The sequence below is a fragment of the Colias philodice genome, chromosome 16 (assembly GCF_061535455.1).
Source record: "Colias philodice isolate Cphi_HAF_F1 chromosome 16, ilColPhil1 Martin Lab GWU primary, whole genome shotgun sequence".
Classification (NCBI taxonomy): domain Eukaryota; kingdom Metazoa; phylum Arthropoda; class Insecta; order Lepidoptera; family Pieridae; genus Colias; species Colias philodice.
In genome coordinates this window covers 1,649,861-1,673,070 of record NC_143101.1, presented here as the reverse complement: position 1 = coordinate 1,673,070, position 23,210 = coordinate 1,649,861, and the positions used below count along the sequence as shown (strand labels likewise).

The following is a 23,210-nucleotide window of genomic DNA, read 5'->3' as shown; positions in this document are numbered from 1 at the left end:
CACTTCGGGATCGGAATCTAAAAATCGGAATTTACACTAGAAAATACAAAATAAAACATGTTATGGGTTTTCTATTTACATCAGGGAACCCTACTAATTTAATCCAGTATATGGCATGACAGTTGTCAAAACTACGTTCGTTTGCGGACGTATAATAGCCACGGAGTTGCTATTTGGCATCCTATACAGCAATTTGGTGTAAAATTAGTTTTTTAATTACTTAAAACTCAATAATTCGAGGGGGGGCATGAAAAAAACAGCATAATTATGCATATAATCTATCAGTAAAATTTCATTCGCAAGTCAGTTTACGTATCTAACATAATTAACAGTGTAACAAAAATTAATACTCGACACCACGATGATGGTTCCTATAGTCATTTACTCGTATTATCAATTGGTACACGATTTACCATTTTGTATTATAATTATAGCGTCGCAGTGGCTCGTACATCGCAACTTCGTGCTACAAAAGATTTGCGGTTACTCTTAAAACACAACTTCGCGCTGTAACAGCATCGCGGTTCCTTTTATATCACTACTTCGCTCTATAACAGCATCGCGATTCTATAAGTGTACTCTTCTATAGGTCCAATTGGCATCTGAGTTGCTGCTACAGCAACACAATACCATCAAATGGCTTTATAAATGCGCCACTTTGGGGTTTATACAACGTTCTTATCACCCTTATAGAACTACCAGTTAGCACCTCTGAAACGTTCTTATCCCTTCTATAGAGCAACGATTTGTTGGTTGGGCGGCAAGATCGTGTGACCGCCTCCTTGGCACAGCGGTTGACGCATGAGCGTAGAACCGAAAGTCCTGGGTTCGTTTCCCGACTTCTTCGTTCTAAGACTAAGAAGAAAAAAATGTCTCGATCTGGTAGGACACAGAAGGATTATCACCTACTTGTCCCTAAAGAAAATCGATCAATGAAACAGATGTATAATGCATCTGCATTCTGCCCCTTAACCCACTAGGGAACATGGGACTTCACTTTTTAGATCGTGAGACTGAAATAAATTCAAAATCGCTCCCGACAAACATAAATATTTGATGCTTTATTATCTCATTGTTTTGGAGTGATCATAATGTTCGTCTATTGTGACAATTATTGATTTTGTAAAGTAATATTTTTATAGAGTATCCAGTGATATAATTAAAGTCTTGCCGTAATTATTAAAGCTGTCTAATAATAATTTCTAAAACAGATATTATCCTTACACTAGCTGTTTCCCGCGGGTTTACCCGCATTGCTCCGCTTCTATTGGTCTTAGCGTGATAATGTAACCTACTCGTACCTATAGCCTTCGTCCATAAATCTAACAGTGAAATAAGATTTATAATATTAGAATAGGTTAAAAAGAGCCTTTTTTCATAGCAAGTAAAAACCCACCAAATAAAATGCCACCATAACAATACAAAATATTTCATCATTAACAAATCAAAATTATTTCAACAATCAACATTAACAAATCAATATCAAAATTATATATTCCTTCAGATCCGGTCATGCAGTAAAGTGACAGATATTTATCCATCAATTTTGTCATAATAGAAGCTTTTAACAAGAATTGTCTCGAAACAATTTAACATTATAATATAATTTACTAGATTTCCGCCCGCGGCTTCGCCCGCGTTTTCAAAACCCGCATAGTTCCCGTTCCCGTGGGATTTCCGGGATAAAACCTACCCTATGTGTTAATCCAAGTTACCTTCTATATGTGTGCTAAATTTCATTGTAATCGGTTCAGTAGTTTTTACGTGAAAGAGTAACAAACATCCATACAAACTTTCGCCTTTATAATAGTATAATATAATTTATTATTCAATAACAATATTATAGTTAAGGTGATCATATAAAGCGCTAAATATAGCATTTAAAGTGTAGAGAAGGCAATTTTATAATATTTTAAGAGCGATTAAAATTTTACGCGTTTAAGCTCATTACTGAGGCGTTAAGAGCATAATATTTGTACTAATTACCTCAGCTTAAGATATTTAATGTATTCCGAGTGCATATTATAATTAATTTTTAGGGTTCCGGGCAAACACAAACACACAAACCGTTTTGTTATTTATCAGTGAATGCTCTTTCGGATGAATATAGGAATTGTTTTGATTTTAAAATCAAATAACGTACCTAACTTTTAAATTTTACGTAATAAAAGTCACACGTTAAGTTCGATATTAATTATTAGATATATTACAAAAGCATCTATATGACATCTTCCAAATGCTGTTTATTAATTTGACTTTTTTTTGTTTTCTTTCTACTTCATAAAAATTAAATGTAGAGAATGTACGTAAGCTAAATCAAATTAAAATTAAAAATTCCACCATTTGTAATTTTATATGCTCTATATTTAAAATACTTAATAAATTATACCTGATAATATTTGTACGTTTCACATTTTGTTTACTGAATATACAGGGATATAACATAGGAAATATAAATAAAAAATAACAATTTTAAAGAAGCTTTATTTTTATTTTAACTATCTTATTACCTATATTACTTCTTGTAGGTAAGTATCAGAAAATATTTTTGACCTGTTTCGAAACTAGTTAAATCATCTTATGAACATCAGCACGTTCAAGAAACAAAAAGCTCAATGACGTAACATTTACCAAACGCACTTGGCCTAAAGTCCTATTTAGTCGGCAAATCTTGCATAGATACCCACACAGGATACCCATGCCTCCCGAGGGAGCTGCGTGTTATGTCTGATTCCTACCGCCTAAATCCCCACTGTGTTCCGTGATGCCGAAGATCCCTGCAATAGAAACAATATTAATCAAATATAGGAGGAACTTTTCCCTGGTGTGAAAAATAATATTTAGCTCAAAATAATGATGAAATATCAAAACTCTTGAACGAATTTGACCAATATTCGGTTTAATTTAAGCAAATGTCACTGACATTGACCCCAGGCCGAAACGTTACGGCTAGATTGACGTACCTTAACACATCAGGTCGAGTCGCCCACGAGATCGTGAATTATCAAATTATAATGAAATTTCTTCGTGACCCCCGAGATTAATAATCAGGATCGCAATCATTGATTGAAATTTGACATTTATTGTTTGTTAGTATAAAGGTCATTTTGTTGTGGGGATGATTTAGAGAATGTATTAAAGTCTAGATAACTAGAACCCCAGTTTTATTAAGTAGCTGATCCCTTTACATCATAGTTAAACTACACATCAATTAAACGAAAGAATTAAGATTTTACCAATATATAAAAAATTGTAAATTACTCAGTTTTGAATACTTATCACATAATATTTCATCTTAAGGCTATCATTTGATAATTCTCTTTGAAATCTGGTGCCTCCTTTATCCCTTTTAAAGCGTATCTAGTTCTTATAATTTAAAGGCGATTTATTTTTTTGGTTAAAAATAACTAAAGTCGTACATTATGTCAATAGTGTGTACAAAAACGAAAACCATCAAATCCATGACCTTATGAAACCGTACCATAGCAGGGCGTATGGGATCACGCAACGTGTGCAGGTAATAACTATAAAAACTATAATTGAATTCGTAATAAATTACTCAAGTAAAATATTATAAAATGGCCCTTGACCTTCAAGTGTATCAACATATTGTTTATATATGTTTTGTGTTTTTGTTAAATAATCGTATTAGTATGTTACAAAAGAACAAAAAAGTACTTATTATTTACCCCTACTTATATTGATTGTCCAAATTACGTATTGTATTTCTATATTCAATTCTTTGAATTAAGCTTACATAATAAGTTTTATTATATATTTTATGTAGGATACATTTCATTAAGTCATATCATCATTTTTTAATCATTTTTTTATTGTTGGACTAGCTTTCCGCCCGCGCCTTCGCCCGCTTTGTCTAAAACATAATAAATTATATACTAAAACCTTCTATTGAATCACTCTATCTATTAAAAAAACAGCATCAAAATCCGTTGCGTAGTTTTAAAGATTTAAGCATACATAGGGACATAGGGACAGAGAAAGCGACTTTGTTTCATACTATGTAGTGATTCACCTACCTCCGCTTGGATTAGGATAACATCTGTTTAATACTAATAGTTTAAAAAAACTAAAAAACACGCTTTTTATAGAAAACCGAACTAAAAAATTGAAAATTTTATCAAATTAGTGTATTGTCATCGGTCCTCAATAAATCTACAAAGTTTGAACGAAATCTGGCCGTTTAAAGTGGGTCAAAATCGCGCCCAAAGAAGTCGGTTACAAACATACAAACATACAGGTGAAGCTAATATAAAGCGTGTAAAAATTAGCAAATCTTTTAAAAAGATAGCACAGATGGAGCCGAATCGAGTAGTTAGTTTCCTTATAATAAAGATAAAAAAACAAAAAGTAAAGTAGATAGGTAATGCTTTTACACTCAAATAACTGTATTATTACCCGGAAATACCACTGGTCTTGTTCTTACAAGGGATTTGAGGTGCATTTAGTAAATAATCTTATATATAAAAATGAATCGCAAAATGTGTTGGTAAGCGCATAACTTGAGAACGGCTGAACCGATTTCGATAATTCTTTTTTTATTATATTCCTTGAAGTACGAGGATGATTCTTATGTAGAGAAAACGTAAACATGTACCACGGGCGAAGCCGGGGCGGACCGCTAGTTTATTATAATACTTTGATTACTTTAAATACAATTCAATTATTTTTTATATTTATAGTAAGTACTTCTCGTTGCCACAGTTTTATGTATCCTGTTGATGAACCTATCCCTTTTATGAAAAATATACAAAATAGGAAATCTTTAGTTATTCATATTTGAACCATGAAGCATTTGTATTCAAGGGTTTTTTTTTCCTGATTAATCTTTAACAGGCGATTTTTACTTAATAAGCCTCGTAACAATCATAATATTAGTAAGTATAATATTATGTCATTTTAGGTAATAGCAACTATTCTCTAATCTGTGGTAATAATAGCTCTTATCTTCTACTATATAAAAATAAGTCGGGTTTTCCTTCCTGATGCTATAACTACAGAATGCACGAACCGATTTCCACGGTTTTGCATTCGTTGGAAAGGTCTCGGGCTCCGTGAGGTTTATAGCAAAGAAAAGGTGTCTCTGGTGGCGAAACGAATAAATCTCGGGTCACAATGTTTGTCCTCAATGGACTCCTAAACAACTTAACCGATTATAATAAAATTCGCACACCATGTGCAGTTCGATCCAACTTGAGAGATAGGATAGTTTAAACATGTAATTACCACGGGCGAAGCCGGGGCGGACCGCTAGTTTATTTATAGATTTAAAACCTAGTTGTTAACCCCTTTCTTTGAAGCTACTTAATTGTCTATTATAAAATGGTTAAAAGGATGATTTTTTTTATAAAATTAATATAATATTAATAAAATTATTGAATGTAGCAAACGAATAAATGCATTACGTGAACAAATATTCTTATAAAAGCTTCTGTATTGCTATTATCCAGCTACCATTGTCAATTATTAAACTACATATAGTATGTGATTTTTAAAATATAACAATAAACTTGAAAACATAAGTGCTCATTCAAAAAATAATAAATGGCCAATGAGATGTGAACGGTGTACACATTGTTTTTGTATTACCTTAATTAGATCAAAACATACTTAAAAATAACCTTCGGAAAAATGTAACGCTATTATTTCCACGTTTTATTATAAGTACTTATACAATGACATCGTACATAATATGAATTTACTAACTTTGCACAGCGGTTTCACTCGTGAAAAAAGTTCAACCTGTTTTTAAATGGGGATAAATTGAGCTTTTCTTTCTCCCAAGCTTATGGTTTTGAAAAAATCAGCCTATGTTTAATCTTGGATCTTCCACTATTTTCTTCACAAATTTCATACAAACCCATCGGTTTGTATTTTATGTAAGCTATGAAAGTTTTAAAACAGACAAACTCTCTAATAAAAAACATTGTGTAAACCCTCCTCATATTTAACTTTCTGAATTAAGGTTTTATAAAGTAGGTACCATAATTTATGATTTATATGATAGGAATGTAAATAATACATAATCTATATATATGTACATAAAACTCAAAGGTGACTGATATAGTGATCTATCAACGCACAGCCCAAACGACTGGACGTATCGGGCTGAAATTTGGCATGCAGGTAGATGTTAGGACGTAGGCATCCGCTAAGAAAGGATTTCCCGAAATTCTTGCGGGAACGGGGAAAAACGGGGATGCACGTACAAAGTCGTGGGCGGAAGCTAGTATTATTATAAACCTTAATTTACAAAAATTGGGAAAGTATGTAATAGTATACTTACCTATATTAAAATATTAGCTATATGTAGAAGATCTATCCTATCTATTTAAGTATTTAGATATTGAATGTTGTCATGTCTAAAAAAGGGAAATACATATTATATATATTTTTAAGTAGGAAGTTCTGAACATTAATAACACATTCTACGAATTGATGATTCGGAGTCTTCTGTGGATCAGTCATCACTGCCAAATACGAATACAAGACGAATAAAAAACATGAAACAAGGTACATTACATAAAATATAGCAGATTCCTATATTCATCTATATCTTCATCTTCATTTTCATTTTTAAGTCACTTAAAGACTTCAAAATTTGGATTTTAGTTGTTTTATCACAAACACAAATTATGAATGCTTACGTGTTTTAGTTTTCTAATATAATTAACCCTCTACCCCTTCTTAGAAACAATAAACTAAAATGACACTGAGAAGTCGTCAAATTTAAATTATTAGGTACCTATAAATACTATACATAATACATAATATATGTAAGTAAGTTATTAATTACGAAAACGCACATTCCAGCAATTTAATTGACGTACGGTAAACGATCATGATTGATATGTGAATCATTTCTTTATTGTTATACCCGCAAAATATTCTCTTTAGATATAACTATGGACGAAGTATTTATCAAGGTGAAGTGTGTATTGTATGCATTACTACATTTTCTATTATAGCTTTGCAAATGTTAGTAAGATAAATAAATATTTTTATGATAGCTTGTCTGATAACTTAGATTATGTTTACATTTTTATGTGACAGCGAAATTGGTGTAAGATAAAATTATATTAACAGCTGATATATGAATGAAAGAATAATCTTTATTATAGGTACATACATATAGAAACATGGGCTGAACTGCATAAGATGAGCGGCTTTCAAAGGAAAAATGAAACAACCATTTATATTTATTTTTTATTTACAGAATAATTTATTATTTATCGTCATCCCAAAGTTTATAACATAATATCACGAAATATCTATACAATATTAAATTAAACTATTCAAGTAAGTAATGGCACTCAGTAATGATAACCTGTGGAGTCAAAACTTGACGGTTTTCTGTTTATTTCAAATTTCTCGGGACCTGTGAAAATTTGACTTGGCTGTTGTTGTCTATTGATAGTTTGAAGTGAGTTGAATTTATGGGGATTCTGATTAAATTGAGCGTGGCCTCCGCAACATGCGCTACCTAAAATTGAGGAGCCAAGCGGTAGAGAGAAAGGCTTCTGTCCTGAAGTTCCTGCAATAACATTTCCTTCGGGTTTTGAGATAGCACCGTTTTGTGGTAAAGATGATGCTGGCTGTTGATTTGCGCTTTGCGTTGGTACGGCAACGAATGCATTTCCAGCTTGGTCTCCAGATCCTTCTTCATTACTTTCTGATGAAGAAGTGGAGGGAAGAGATTGTTCTGGCTTATTGTATTGGTATATTTCACTGTCTGTGTTTACTGGCATAGCTGCTTCGGAATTAGGTGTTTGTCCAAAACCCTGGGGAATGTTGTTTTGTTGCAAAGAAACCTGTTGGGTGTAAGCAAAAGCTTCCGCAATTGAGCCCTGGTGGGGGTTTCCTTGTTCATCAGCTGATTGAATATTTTGGTTAAAAGGGAAAGATGTTGGTGAAGGCTGATTGTTCATGGATGAAGTTTGGGCGCTCTGTCCAAATGATGAAATAGTGGCTTGAGTTAATCCGTTAACAGGACTTTGGAATGTATTTGTGCTCTGTCCCGTCACTAACATAGATGGCACTGTTGGTTTTGCAAAGGCATTAATAGGTTGGCCGGAAAATTCAGGACGTTGCGGTATTTTGTTGAATTGATTCGATTGGAAAGAGAATTGAGGTTGATTAAATGGTTTGGCTGGTATGTCGTAATAATATGAACCATCAGTTCCTTGAGGTTGCGTGTATTGATTTTGAGCCTGAGTTTGCAGGAACGCTGAAGCAGTTGGCCGTGTCTGTTGGAATGAATTTTGCACGGGCTGGTTTGGTTGTGCGAAAGGCTTTTGGAAAGAAGGCACTTGAGCGTTGAAAGAATTTTGAGATTGTGTGTATTGGTTAAAGCTTTGTCCTTGCGTGCTTGGTTCAAATGTAGCGTCAGTGGGAAGTGTTTGTGCGAAAAAATTTGTTGTAGGTTTAACACTTTCTGGATTCTCAGATTCTACAGTGTTTTGCCCATCAGAAGGTATAGTTGTGAATGCAGTTTCTGTCTCTGTCTGTTCATATTGATTGTTAGTTGTTGTCGTTGGTAATGAAGCATCCGTAGGACGGGCTTGAATAGAAGATATTTGGATATTCTGATTTCCAATAATAGGTTTCTGGAACGGTTCAGATATTTGTATAAATGCGCCATTTGGACCCTTGTTGTAATTCAAAGTCACTATGTTTGATGTTAATGCCGCGTCAGTAGGTTTTGGTTGTGAAGCTGGTTTATTATAGTTGTATATTTCTCCTTCGTATGTATTTGAAGGTTGATTTGCAGGTGCATTATCTTGCTGTGTAATTTGACCCTGCGCTCCGGTTCCTTGCGAAGAAGACACTTGACTAATTGATTGAATTTGGAAAGAATTGTCTGTTGATGGAATTGTATTTGTAGTAACACGCTCATCATCGGTATTAGTTGTCGGATTCATTTCAAATGGTGTTGTCAATTCTTTAGAAGGCTGATTTGTGGGGACAATTGTTTGCTGATTGAATGAACTGCTAAATTGTTGTTGGAAGGAAGCATCATTAGGTGAAGATGATATTTGAGATACGGTTGTAGGCAACGAACTATCTGAACTTTGAGAACTTCCGAAACTGTTGAATGCCTCTTGATTAATTTGAACTTTATTGAAACTCGATTGAGGTTTTTGTTCAACTGTTTCTTTCTGTGCATTTGAACTGGTTGAAATACTATCACCAATTGACGTATCGTATGAACTTGGCCTTGACGATGAAATAATTACACCTTGATGTTGATTTTGCAAATCCTGTTGTGATAGTGGAATACTTGTTGTTAGTTTATTTGAATCCTGGCTGTTCTCAGTATTGTATGAAGGTTTCGTGTCACCGAGAGTTTGTTGAACAAATTGTTGTTGTGGTGGTAAATATTCATTTGAGAAAGAGCTTTGAGGTATGTTCTGCTGGAAAGAACCTTGAGGTCTGTTCTGCTGGAAAGTAGCTTGAGGTGCGTTCTGCAGGAAAGAAACTTGAGGTGTGTTCTGCTGGAAAGTAGCTTGAGGTGCGTTCTGCGGGAAAGAACCTTGAGGTGTGTTCTGCTGGAAAGAACCTTGCGAAGGTGTGTTCTGTTGCAAAGAACCTTGAGAATGTATGTTCTGCTGGAATGCACTTGGTTGTTGATTTTCGACATTGAATGAGCTCTGACTGAAGCTTTGAGTTGGTTTCACATTGTTAAAATCTCCTGCATTGCTAGGCGACAGTTGTTGATTCTGTTGATGCGATCCAGTAAACCCTTGTGGTATGTTTTGCGAAATTTGAACATTGCCAATCGGTTGTCGTGTATCCTGATTACCGCTGATAAACCCAAATTGTCCATTATTGTTTGGTCTTAAAGCTTCATTGTTCTGATTAATGAATCCGCCGCTTATTTGAGCACTGGATCCAGGTCGGTTCGCAAATTTATTTGATTGACTATCATTATCACCGATCGCAGTGTAATCCCCGCCTGTATTGTACTTCTCAGCGTCGTACGAGCCTGTAAATAGAAAACGAAAGTTGGTCGATAATTTGTCAACGCCTCCAACTACTATTTATCAGTCAGTTTACATTCATCGAAGCTCACAATGGGATTGAACTAATTTGTCCTGTCGCGGTTTTGTATGAATTTGTGAAGTATTAAATGTATTTGTTTGGGCTATTTAAAGTTTTGAATTGAATTATGTATGCTAAATTGATGCTAATATTAAATTTCTAACATTGAAATATGGTTTAACTAGGTAACTTGAAAACTATAAAGAACCTTTCAAATCAATTCTTCTATCTAAAATTAATTAAATTCTTAACTATCGAATATATTTCGTTTCTTATTTATTTTGCCTTTGATAAGTTGATTTTATTTCGTACTAGCGGTCCGCCCCGGCTTCGCCCGTGGTACATATTTATGTTTTCTCTACATAAGAACCATCCTGGTACTTCAAGGAATATAATAAAAAAAGAATTATCGAAATCGGTCCACCCGTTCTCGAGTTATGCGCTTACCAACACATTTTGCGATTCGTTTTTATAATAAAAAGAAGATAATATGAACGGCAATAATAGGAAGAATATTGAAAAAATCTGGGATTGTCCAATGAGGTATCAATTTGCGATAATACAATTAATATTTAATCCTTCAATTAGTTTCATTGATGGCATTAAAGTAAATAACAAGGTTAACGTAAAGCCTTTCACTGAATATTTTTACCGACATATTACTTACAAATGACGTCTTGAGAAAACCTTATTGCAATGGTTTTTTTAAATAAAAGTTAAGTTATTTATAAAATTTTAAATTAGCTTTTTTTATTTTTAAGTCGTTTTGGCGCATGTTTTTTTGATAAATAGTGCAATTGATTTATTGATGACTAAGTTAAAATAGATATTTTGTGGAATAAATTCCTGATCATGACTATAATTTTCTTTGAACATTTTAAATGCGAAATAAAATATCTCTCGTTAAGACGGGTTATAAATTCAATTAAATTAAAAAAAAGCATTCATGAAAATAAAATAATAATTTTAAACAATCTAATCTAGACTTTTACCAGACAAAAATAATTAGAAAGCATCGATACAAAATATCTAAAACCAAATCTGTTAGACGATCTTATAAAAAATAATGATCGCGATGTTACATCAATAAAATTCAATACAGTTACCTTTATAACATAACAATTAATCTAACCGAAAACCGATTTTATCATCAAAACAATTCCGATTGCATCAATACAATAAATATCGGAAGCTAGTGCTGCGTACACATCAAGGTAAAGAAGATCAAGGAATCCGTTAATGCATGCGTATTAGATACGCCCAAATCGGAAACCAATGAAGGTACACTAATAGCACAGTATAGTATCTAATGCGCGGAGGCTAACGCTGAGTACCGTTCGGCCTTCACTAATTAAGTGTGCACTCAGCCTTAATAAAATCGATCATATCTTAGAGGTCAAAAACCTTAAGCGTCATTATGAGATATAGAGAATCGGTAAAATAGTGAATTTAACAATTAATAGCCTCAACAGTTATGGTTGAAATTGAATAACAGGTTTATTTTTGTATCGTATACGCATATCACTTTGCTTTATTTTTTGGTGCACTTTGTCATTGTTATTTTTAACCGAGGACCTTTCGCTGTGTATTTTTTTTTTAGTGCAATATTGTTTTAGTCGTATCTTATTACATTTACGATTAATTGGAAGTGCTTTGTCTGAAACTGTACACCGTTCATAAATCATAAACCTATGAAGCAATATTAAAATCTAGAACAAAACTTAAAGGATTGAATTTTTAAATAATAATATTTGTATGAATCAATCAGATTATCGTACGAAATTTTTTCAAAGAAAAAGAAATAAGTTTAGATATATAGTTACGATTTTTTACACTATACGTAGCTACACACTAATTTAAAATAAGAATTAACTCTATTTATTTTGAGAGTATTTTAACAGGAATGAAGGTAAATTAATTATCAAATGGTGTAATAATACTGCATAGGACAAGTATTTTTGGTACACAATATAAGTTTATATTGCATAAAATATGATTTAGAAAAATGCGACAGTAAGAAACCTGTCTTAAGATGAGAGTAATCAATTGTAGGATTGTAATGATATACTATAAGAAAATAAGAAAGAGCAATTATTTGACTTAAATGATAGGATACAATACATTGAAGACATGATGAAATGATAAAGCTCATAACTGATTTTCGGAAGAATAGAATAAAACAGAACCTAAAATGTACCTTAACTCACTGGAAATAAAACTTAAAATCATGCTCACCATCATCAATAATTCCAGCAGCTTCATCCTTAGCATTTTGCTCCAACGCCTTCAAAATCGCCTCTGGTACCGGAGGAGGTGTAGGCAAATGCGCTCCTACAGCTTGGTATCCACCCTTATCCGCTGTATACATCACAGTGTACACTTGACCATCGTCACCCGTGAACGAGTACCGACCAGTAGCTTCAACCCCATTTGTAGCCACCCCAGTTTCACTAGCACTTATACCGTTACTCGTTTCGTATCCATAGTTAAACATGTCAACTCCCAAATCGCTTTCTTCTTTCACTGTCCTTGCTAGACTGTCACTGCTCGCTTGAGCTCTTTCTGGTTTGGAGAAATCAACGAAACCTTGAGGGAGGAAGCTAGGACCACCTTGTAGGTGTTTATCTCTGAACGCGGCGTCTCCTACTCTGGAGTCTTTTGATCCGTAGGTAATTCTTGGTGCTCCTAGACCAGATTTGCCAGGATTAGAAGCTCTGGTTCCAACAGCGGCATCGACTATGACGCCTTGGTGCTCGTTCAGATAGCTGCCAATAGGAAGATCTCCGGAAACTTGGTTATTTGTTCTAGAAATTGGTGTTTGGAGTATATCTGATGTGCCACCAGCAGTATCCGCGTTCGCTGGTGGAAGATATGAACGATCTAATTTTGCAGCGGTGCAAACCGCTATGAAAGCGGCCAGGACAATCTGCAATAAGAAAAATAGTCAATGAGGTCAATGATCAACATAATTATTGACATATCAATCTTATTCTAATGTTCTTAAAATACTGAAAATATAAAGAAGAAAATTAAAAGAATAATGATTTCTTTTTCCAACAAAAAAAACCTAATTTTATCACTTATATCTACCACAATAAGACTTTTTATTACTTCTAACGTTAACTCATTATAAAAATATCCTCATATTCTGAATTTTCGTAAAAATTTAAACTACTTTTTTAAAGCGTTAATCACAATCTAGATTTTTAGCTTTATAGGTCAACAAAATCACTGCGAAACACCTATAAATATCACAGGACATTACCGCTTTCATCTTCCCGATTGGATAGTTCTACAATGATGGGGTATCACACACTGATGCCTTAAAACCCGACTTTTGCTTTTTATACCGAAACAAAACACATCTAAAAAACGTGCTTACAACTTTTCACCAACGCAGCTTTGCGGCTTGGATTTACCAAAATAGATTTATGCTGTCCTTGTTGCTATGTTGATAAGGTATAAAATTGATTGACGTTGAATTTATAAATATTCCGATAATGTAGCATGATGCACGCATAGATCCCAAGTTCAAGTATCAACAAAAATGCGATTTAAACACGATTTAATTGTAAAAGAATCAGTTTATTTCAATAATGAAGATCGGTTATGATGGGTATCGTGAAATGTTACACTAATGGGAGCTTCTTGATTTTGTGTCAAGGAATTTGTTAACATTATTAAGTTTTAATATACTTCAACAATAATTAGGCTTAAAAATGTTTATCATGTTCTTACAGGCATAATAATTAATCATCTGTAGCATAATGTAATTAGATTGGTACAGTCATTTTTATTATTTTATTGAAAAAAATAACTATTATTTCTATATATTTTAATTATAGTATATGGTTTTCCTATAAATATGAAAAACTAGATCTGAAAAACATCTGCATTGCACCCTTATCATAAAGCGCTGAACTGACTTTAATGCACTTGGATCTATAGATGTCACTCCGCTACTAATTACAGTAAAAAGAAATTTTAAAATATCGTCCCTACTAATATTATAAATGCAAAAGTAACTCTGTCTGTCTGTCTGTTACGCAACCGATTTTGATGAAATTTGGCACAGACAATCTTTAGACCCTGAGAAAGAACATAGGCTACCTTTTATCAAAACACCACGCGGGCGAAGCCGCGGGCGGAATCTAGTATAAAAATAATAATAACAACAAAATTCATTAGGTGGTACAAAGTTCATCAGGTCAATTACAAAGTTACAAAGAAATATACCATAATCAAGAAGCTTCTCAACCGTGTCAAATCGATATTTTAATTATTATCTTAAAGGTGCTAGCCGAGGCCTTCTTGTTTTAAAAACTACATGACTTAAATTGTAATAAGTACTCGAATACTCTTTTGTTGAAAGCTCAATTAAAGTTATAATAAAAGTGGCTAACGAGACGATCTGTCATGTTGTGAAAAAAACATTAATTGAACAATTATCTTTAAATTTCTCTATTTCTCTTAAAAAATACGAGGAATATCAAATTTTGCCAGAATTTGTATATCAAAATTTACGCTCGTTCATTGTTAGTTAAATCTGTTTTTAATCCATAATTATAAAATTATGCGTGTAAAATTTTTAAAACTCTCTACATAAAATAAATGTTCTTCCTTCTTTCTTAATAAGTATTCATATTAAAAATAATATTTCAATGCACAATGGAAGCAAAAATGCTTCATACTTTACGTTAATCTTTTCATCTCAACCGTTAACTAGATGTCAGATATATATTGCAAACGATGGTACAATGAATGATTTTTTAACTTGCATTAACTCTATCACGCTTATGTAGTATTTTTTGTGATAATTGTATGACATTATTTATCTTACAAACAACTAGCCGCTTCGCCCAGGATGTCCCGGGATATAGTAGGAGCCTGGGTCAATTGATAAATATAAAAATAATATCGTGTGTGTAATAAATTAGGGTGTAAAATCCATAATTAATATTATAAATGCGAAAGTAACTCTGTCTGTCTGTCTGTTACTCAATCACGCCTAAACTACTGAACCAATTTTCATGAAATTTGCTATGGAGATATTTTGATACCCGAGAAAGGTCATAGGCTACTTTTTATCCCGGGAAAATGACGAAAATGAATCCCGGAAATCCCACGGGAAAACTATGCGGGTTTTTCTTTGACTGCGCGGGCGAAGCCGCGGGCGGAAACCTAGTAATCGTTAAATATAATAAGCGTAAATATGTAAACAACAAATCAACGCTAATGGACAGTTCCGTATTTTTTATTCTTATTAATATTTTTGCTACGAAAGTGACCGTAATATATTTTAATATAGCATAAAAATCTGAAAAATTAATACTTCCCACATACTTTGGGAATTCCACTTTCATATCTTTGCTTTTGAAAAATATATTGAATCAATTATTATTTATGGCCCGTAAATTATGATATCTGCGAGGGTGCACCAATTTACAGATATTTTTTTTGTATCAATAAAAAATACCTAGTTATGTTTTTATTTAAAAAAAATTGTTGTATTACATTTTTCCCCTATATTTTTTTCTTATCCTAAGCTCGGGTAGCTCTATATTGTTCCGAACCCTATATTAATAATATAAATATCACTAAAACACTAGGTACGAAGACTTATAATAAATAACCTGCGAATTCAAATTAAAATTTTATTCCAGTTTACAATTTATGACTAAACTATATAGGTAGTAAAATATTGGTCTCTACCATAATCACATCTTTATAAGACCTTTTAACAGAGATGCGGCACCACTTAACAAGCTATTATAGATTAATATCGCCAATACAAGAACGAATATTCATCATCAATCAATACATATAATAAAATTCTAGAAAAGTGGTGTCTGTACAATGAAAATATGTAAAAAAAAATTAGCAGGGGTTATTACTAAATCGATCCCAAACCCAAAACTGTTGTTAAAAAAATTTTTGTCTGTTTGTCTGTTTGTCTGTTTGTCTGTTTGTCGGTTTGTCTGTTTGTCTGTATGTTTGAACACGCTAATCTCAGAAACGGCTTATCCGATTTAGATGCGGTTTTCACTAATATATTTTGGTAAGCTTCATTTAACATTTAGTGTTTATTTCATGTCAATCGGTTCATAAATAAAAAAGTTATGACCATTTAAGTAATCACAGCGAACATTTGCTAAGGCATTCTATACATGAATTACTTTATTACGTAAATTATACGCTAAAGTTATTCCTTGACATGTCCAGATGATCATATCGAAAGTCCCCAAGCGTAGGGGGGGGTGGTTATGCTGAGGGGGTAGTAGGGGGGGGGTCAAAGGACCTTTATTTAGATTTTTGCTCATAAGTCTAAAACCTGCACAAATAGCATTATGGTTACTTCTAGGTAAATTTTCTATATAAAAGGTCTTTGAAGTTATGTCGTAGGTATTATATTTTTAACCCCCGACGCAAAAAGAGGGGTGTTATGTCCGCTATGTGTGTTTGCGTGTCTGTCTGTGCCACCGTAGCTCGCTAACGGGTAATACGAATTAGATGCGTTTTTTTGTTACATTAGTTGTTTATTATATTATATAGGGGTAAGTGGGAATGAAAAAAACGAATGTTAGTTGTTAACGTAGGTTGTTAATGTAGGTTATACCCAAGTGATATATCAAATGAAAATAGACGACATGTCAGAAACAATTAGTCAAATTTTATCAAAATCGGTTCATCCATTTATTTGATATAGGGGTAAAAGTGGGAATAAATAAATGAATTTTATCAAATATACTCAAGTGACGTATCGAATGAAAGACATGACGTGTAAAGTACAATAAGACATATTTTATCAAAATTGTTTCATCCATTTATTGGATAAAAGTGGCAATAAAAGTTGTCAAATATACCTAAGTGGCATATCAAATGAAAGGGCATGACCTGACGTGAGAAGTATAATGAGGCATAGGTATTTAATCAAAATCGGTTCATCCATTTATTATATCGAGGGGTAAAAGTGGGAATGAAAAAAACGAATGTTGTCTGTTATACCCAAGTGATATATCAAATGAAAAAAGACGACCTGTCAGAAAAAACAAGTCAAATTATATCAAAATCGGTTCATCAATTTATTTGATATGGGGGTTAAAGTGGGAATAAATAAATAAATTTTATCAAACATACTCAAGTCACGTATCTAATGAAAGACATGACGTGTAAAGTACAATAAGACATAATATTTTATCAAAATTAGTTCATCCATTTATTGGTTTAAGGTATAAAAGTGGGAATAAAAGTTGTCAAATAATATACCCAAGTGGCATATCAAATGAAAGGGTATGACCTGACGTGAGAAGTATAATGAGGCATATTTAATCAAAATCGGTTCATCCATTTATTGATTTATAGCGGTAAAAGTGGGAATGAATAATCGAATGTGGTCAAATAATATAATCAAGCGGCATATCAAATATCGTGTGAATTCCAATTAGTCATGTTTTATCAAAATTGGTTAATCTGTTTATTACATATAGGGCACCTTAGGGGTGATGGTGGGGATAAATAATCCAAATGGAGTACCAAACGAAAGGATATGACATGTACATAATATATAGGTATGATTAGACATGGTTTAGATCAAAATCGGTTCTGCCATTTACTAGGGGTGAAAGGGAAAAGTTGAAAGTCTGTGAAAGTAGAAGGAATATGGGAGCGGGAGAATAACCACACCCTGGAAATTTTGAACTCTTCTGTACCTAAGTTTTATAGCTCAGTTTATTAATAAATTTTACTAACAGTTCTTTTGTGTTATTATTTATTTTATTTCTTAACTTTATAATAATGTGTAAGTACTTATAATTTAGTTGTATATGATAGTACGTGTTTCAAGACGTGTTTACTCAATTTAGTAACTACTATGCAGTCACTATTCCACGCGGACGAAGTCGCGGGCACAGCTAGTTCTTAATAATTTCCTGGGATTCCCATACCTTTTACCTTGATGGGTCCCGGATACAAAAAGTCGACAGAGTGCAAGCTGTGGTGCAAGTATCTGCAATTAGCTCATACAAGCTGTCTTGACATTTAATTAAGTACATGCTTTTTACATTACTTGTTCGAGTGTTGGTTATTATAATTTATCGGACTTTAAATCGAGTGGGGATTGAAACAATAGTTAAATGGAGATTTTTTTAAATAATGGATATTTTAAATTGATACAATTTTACTCCAGTAGCACCTATTATTGTTAATTATTGTGACTTTGATTCACTTTATATGGGAGTCCCTTCTGAATCTGTCAAATAATATTATTTATACAAAATTATGTAGATATTATACCTAAGTGTGTTCCAGATTTTTAAGGATTTTGTTGCTGTTCTATCAATGTAAAATGTGAACATAAACTAATTTTATGATGATAGAGAGGGGCGTATTGTGCCTATTAATTCACCATTAAAAAAAAATGTGTGCGTGTAATAGTGTACAGACGTAAGAAGTGAAACTTCTTTATGACATTATTTTTCAAAAAATAATTACCTATATGCAACTTTACAGAAATACATCAATCACGCGTGGTAGGGATAAAAACAAGATGGAGCGTAACGGAAAAATGTCACGTGTAACGAAAAAATGTTACACTAAATTTTTTTCCAACCCCGATAATGAAGTTTCACTTCAATAATATAATATTACCTCTACTGGTAGTTAATTTTTACATACAGATAAATAAATAAACCCTTAATCACGTGGCTTGATTAAATCTGACAAGCGTTAAATTCGATATTATCGTTTCTAGTCATAAAGATGATTGCAATTCCGTACAATCGTCATAATCCTAATTACTTTATTGTTAGAATTACCTCATGATTGAAGTATGTGTGTTTTTGAATAATCAAGGATAAAATTTAATATGCCTATATTCTGCTCTATGTATGTCTTTTTCCGATCTGTTAAATGTAATCAACACTAATCTTAAGATTGGCATCAACCAAACCAGTTTATTTTTGTAAAATTATTGTTATAGAAAAAATATTTTAATACTTCGTTGTAATGGGCTGCAAGTTGCAACCCTCAACAAAAGTGCAGGGTAAAAGCTGAGTCGCTTTCCGTGTAATAGTATTTCATAGAATATATTCTTTCTCTATTGAAAATAATACACCATGGATTCGTTGGAACTAGTTATGTTTTTCTAAATTAAAGTCGTTTTGCACTTTGTTATATAAATTAGGAAAAATTTTTGATAACAATGCTATTTAGACTGTATTATTAGAAGATAGCAATCAATGGCTAGAAAGTATTTTTAGAATGCCTCCTTGGTATAGTGGTGAATGTATTTAGCATCACAACTCTGTGATTCTAGATTTATCATTAATCTATTCCTAGAGTTTTAACCGCGCATTAATCGTCATAATACATGTAAATTTAAACTTTGCTTTGAACGGCACTGGTCCAAATTATTAGCCTTTACCTAAAATTTCTTCAGCATAATATTACACTGTCATATAGTTAAAAGGGTTGCTTACAATAAAAATATTTTCAAGCAGACATTTTTGTGGGCGTCATAAAATAAAAACACAAGATCAAGAAATAATAATAACATCAATAGGTCCACCTACTTACTACAATTGCTATATTTAAATTCATCTGTACATACAAGCTTATCTTGCCACGAACAAAGTCGGGTTCAAAATTTGTCATAAATAGCTGTTTAATAGAGTGAGTGGGTCAAATCAGTTGACCAATTACTTTGTCATAAAAAGACAAAGTTATGAGTAAGCAATATATTAAAAACTTCAACATAGTAAGTTTCGTATTTAAAATATCCGCATTCTTAAGGTATTTAGCGAGCTTTAAAGGTCTTATGTCCAATTTATAAAAAAGGAGAACTGAGGATAACTGTTAAAAATCTTTTTTTGGGCCTGTTTTTTTTGCTTTTAAAAAAAACAATTTTAATTAGACTTGCATTTTGTAATAAAAGTAATATGAAAAATACGACTTTCTACAAACTGTATTTCTTAACTTAAAGCGCGTCACACACGGTGAAGATACTATAATATTTTATCTTAAGATACTGTAATATTTTATATTACGGTATCTTAAGGTATCCGGTATCAGCGTTCTGACCATCATTTTTCTTTTTGTCATTGCGTACTAAGACCCCTGTAGAACCGCCATCCTGTTACAAATGACCCACAAAATTTCGGGTCATTTGTAACAGAATGGCGGTATATTACCTACAGTATCTTAAGATAAAATATTATAGTATCTTCACCGTGTGTGACGCGCTTTAGTCTTAACCATATTGTATCGTAGTTTCTACTACATTATATCTTGGGGTGTTACCTCCACGTATGGCAATGTTATAACATCTTGGTAATGGTTCCTTATTACAACACAGATTTGTCAAATATATGTTTCATCGCGATACGTGTATAGGTACCTACCTCTAGAGCAACCCAGATGAAAGGAAAAGCCCAGAACCTCATAGCGTCATACCTGCATGATAGGATACAGACTGTAGTTGTTAATGGAGAGCGTTCTAGCGGTGCGTCAATTAACATTGGTGTTCCACAGGGGTCAATTTTAGGTCCCTTCTTGTTCTTGGTATATATCAATGATCTTCCCTATTATTTGCAGAATAGGTGTGAAATAGTTCTGTTTGCAGATGATACCTCATTAATTTTTAATGTGGATAGGCATGACCCAAATGTTGACGAAGTGAACAGTGCTCTTTTACACATATCTGAATGGTTTACTGCCAATAATTTATTATTAAATGCCAAAAAAACCACTTGTGTTGAGTTTTTACTTCCTAATGTAAAAAAGTTGAACAGAGATATTACCTTGAACGGGGAGGTATTGCATCCTACTGAGTCTACTGTATTTCTAGGGTTAACATTGGACGAGAAACTGCAGTGGGGAGCCCATGTCAACACCGCTGCAGGTAAGCTCAGTTCTGCTGCATATGCAGTCCGAAAAATAAGGCATCTCACCGATGAAGATACGGCTAGATTGGTTTATTTCAGCTACTTTCATAGCATTATGTCCTATGGAATTCTACTGTGGGGCAGGGCTGCAGATATAGAAACTATATTTATCTTACAGAAAAGAGCCATTCGCTCTATATATAATTTACGTGCTCGGGACTCACTAAGAGATCATTTTAAGAATACTGGTATCCTTACTGTACCATCACAGTATATATTTAATAATATTTTGCATGTACACAAAAGCTCTGACTTACACACAAGAGTAGGAGATAGACACGATTATGGCACAAGGAACAAGAATAGAATTGAAATGCCATTTTTCCGATTAGCTAAAGTTAAAAATTCATTTATGGGTCAAGGTATACGCTTATACAATAGAATTCCTCACAATATTAAAGAGTTTAGTAGTTCTAAATTTAAAACTTACATAAAAAATGTACTAGTTCAGAGAGCGTACTACAGTATTCAGGAATATAATATGGACGATAGAGACCCATGGAGGGTTGTCGCGTAAACACCACAGGACAGTTCTTTGGCATATTATGTAGTTAGGTAGATATAAGTTACATATTATGTAAATTTATTGACATTATTTAAAAGAGCAACTATGGAGTTTCTTGCCGATTCTTCTCCATAGATACTGCTTTCCGAATCGGTGGTAAATGTTAAAAATACTATGTAATGACGATTCGAAAGTGCTACTAAATAGTAGTCTAATTGAATAAATGAATATTTGAGTTTGAGTTGAGTTAAAGACTTTAGAATAAAAGGTCTCCAAGGTACCTAATATACCTACATTAGTGCTTGGATATATACTGTAAGGATGTAAACAAAAACATATTATTATCATTCTAACTATTAGAACATATTTTTATTATAGTTAATAACACGCGCGGTACATAAGGATCTACGCATATTATTTTTAAGTCACGAATAATCTCAAATATTATTATTTTGCATATATGCACTTAATAGGTGTATTTGGAAGTTTATAATAACATATAATTTATAAAGGGGAATTATAAAACGAGCGAACAAAAAAAAACTTTGCGACTGATGATGACATACTGTTTTAATAACTTGAGCGGTATGAATTTGACTAAGCGAAAAATTAACTAAACTGACGACGAATATTGATTTATAATAAAATCCAGAACGAGCTTACAAAAAGTGGATTGTGATAAATACATTTCAGATATTAAAATTTTATCCGAGCGACTTCATTACTAAGTGAGCGACTGGAAATACAGAGAGGGCAACTTCAATATTAAGATAGATTCGATTTTTCTAAGCGAGGTTATACTTAGCGAACTACTAAAAAGTTCACTTTGAGCAAAGTTTTGTAAGCTGCTTTATTAATGATTATTGGTTACTGATATTCTATTTGAGGGCTTATGTTTTTTATTTTGATACGCTTTTTTAATGAAAACTACAGATTTTTAAATGCGCGCGAATTCGAATGAGGGCGGGGCGACGAATCGACTGGCAAAAAGGATCGTGCGACTGTCCCGAATTTTTCAATAGATATGTATGTGTCGTGGCCATATCGTAGATTTGCTCATTTCATGAAATGGCCAACATAGTTTGATCGTCGTTATTGTGTCGATTTGGTCATCGACATTAAATTTGGCCAGATCGTATAAAATATCTTAGAGAGTCCATAAAACATTAAAAATTCAGAATATTTTAAGTTAGTGCCGCGGTAGCGCCGGCTAATACCAGAAGCGAATGGTTTTTTCAATAGAAAACAGTTAGGTTAGGTTAGGTTAGACTTTAATAAACAACGCACGAGCCGAGCGAGCAAAGCGAGCGTGCCGCGGCAGCGGCCGGCGAGTGCCAGAAGCGAATCGCTTTTAAAAAACAAACAAAAATGGTCGCATTTCGTGCATGCATATTACTTTATTTTTACGGAGTTCATTGTTTTATTTAATTACCCTTATATTTCAATAATAAAATTGCTCAACTAATAGAATAGTGTTTCTTCAAATAGTTATTTCATTTTTTAAATGTGAGCTCATTATACTCTGCTCATTAGTGTATTTTTCAAAGTGGTTTATGTATTCGAAACACTTCATTTAAGATAAAATGCCGCTCAGTATAAAAAATACATTTGCCAAATATTGAAAAAAATGCAGGACGTAACGTTGACACTCAACCAAATATTAGGTCGCTCAAATATTATGAAGCTGCTCATTTTGTATTTTAAGT

At 32.9% G+C, this 23,210-nt stretch overlaps 1 protein-coding gene across 2 annotated transcripts; it reads right to left on the bottom strand.

Moving 5' to 3' along the window:
• Positions 1 to 7,216: 7,216 nt before the first annotated feature.
• Positions 7,217 to 13,370, bottom strand: LOC149481433 (uncharacterized). Of its 2 annotated transcripts, XM_089704710.1 has the most exons (4): positions 13,325 to 13,370; positions 12,295 to 12,985; positions 9,557 to 10,003; positions 7,217 to 9,448 (listed from the first exon to the last, which is right to left on the bottom strand). In XM_089704710.1, the coding sequence occupies exons 1-4, from the start codon at positions 13,331 to 13,333 to the stop codon at positions 7,332 to 7,334; spliced, it is 3,264 nt and encodes a 1,087-aa protein (XP_089560836.1). In that variant the 5' UTR covers positions 13,334 to 13,370; the 3' UTR covers positions 7,217 to 7,331. The 2 variants fall into 2 exon arrangements, with proteins under 2 accessions (XP_089560836.1, XP_089560835.1); XM_089704709.1 differs by having other exon boundaries at positions 7,217 to 10,003.
• Positions 13,371 to 23,210: the final 9,840 nt, after the last annotated feature.

Bases quoted from the DNA above. Each gene is read 5' to 3' on its own strand.
- LOC149481433 (XM_089704709.1), bottom strand. The intron at 10,004-12,294 runs GTGAGCATGATT...TTCTATTTACAG, and splicing joins TGCTGGAATTATTGATGATG to GCTCGTACGACGCTGAGAAG.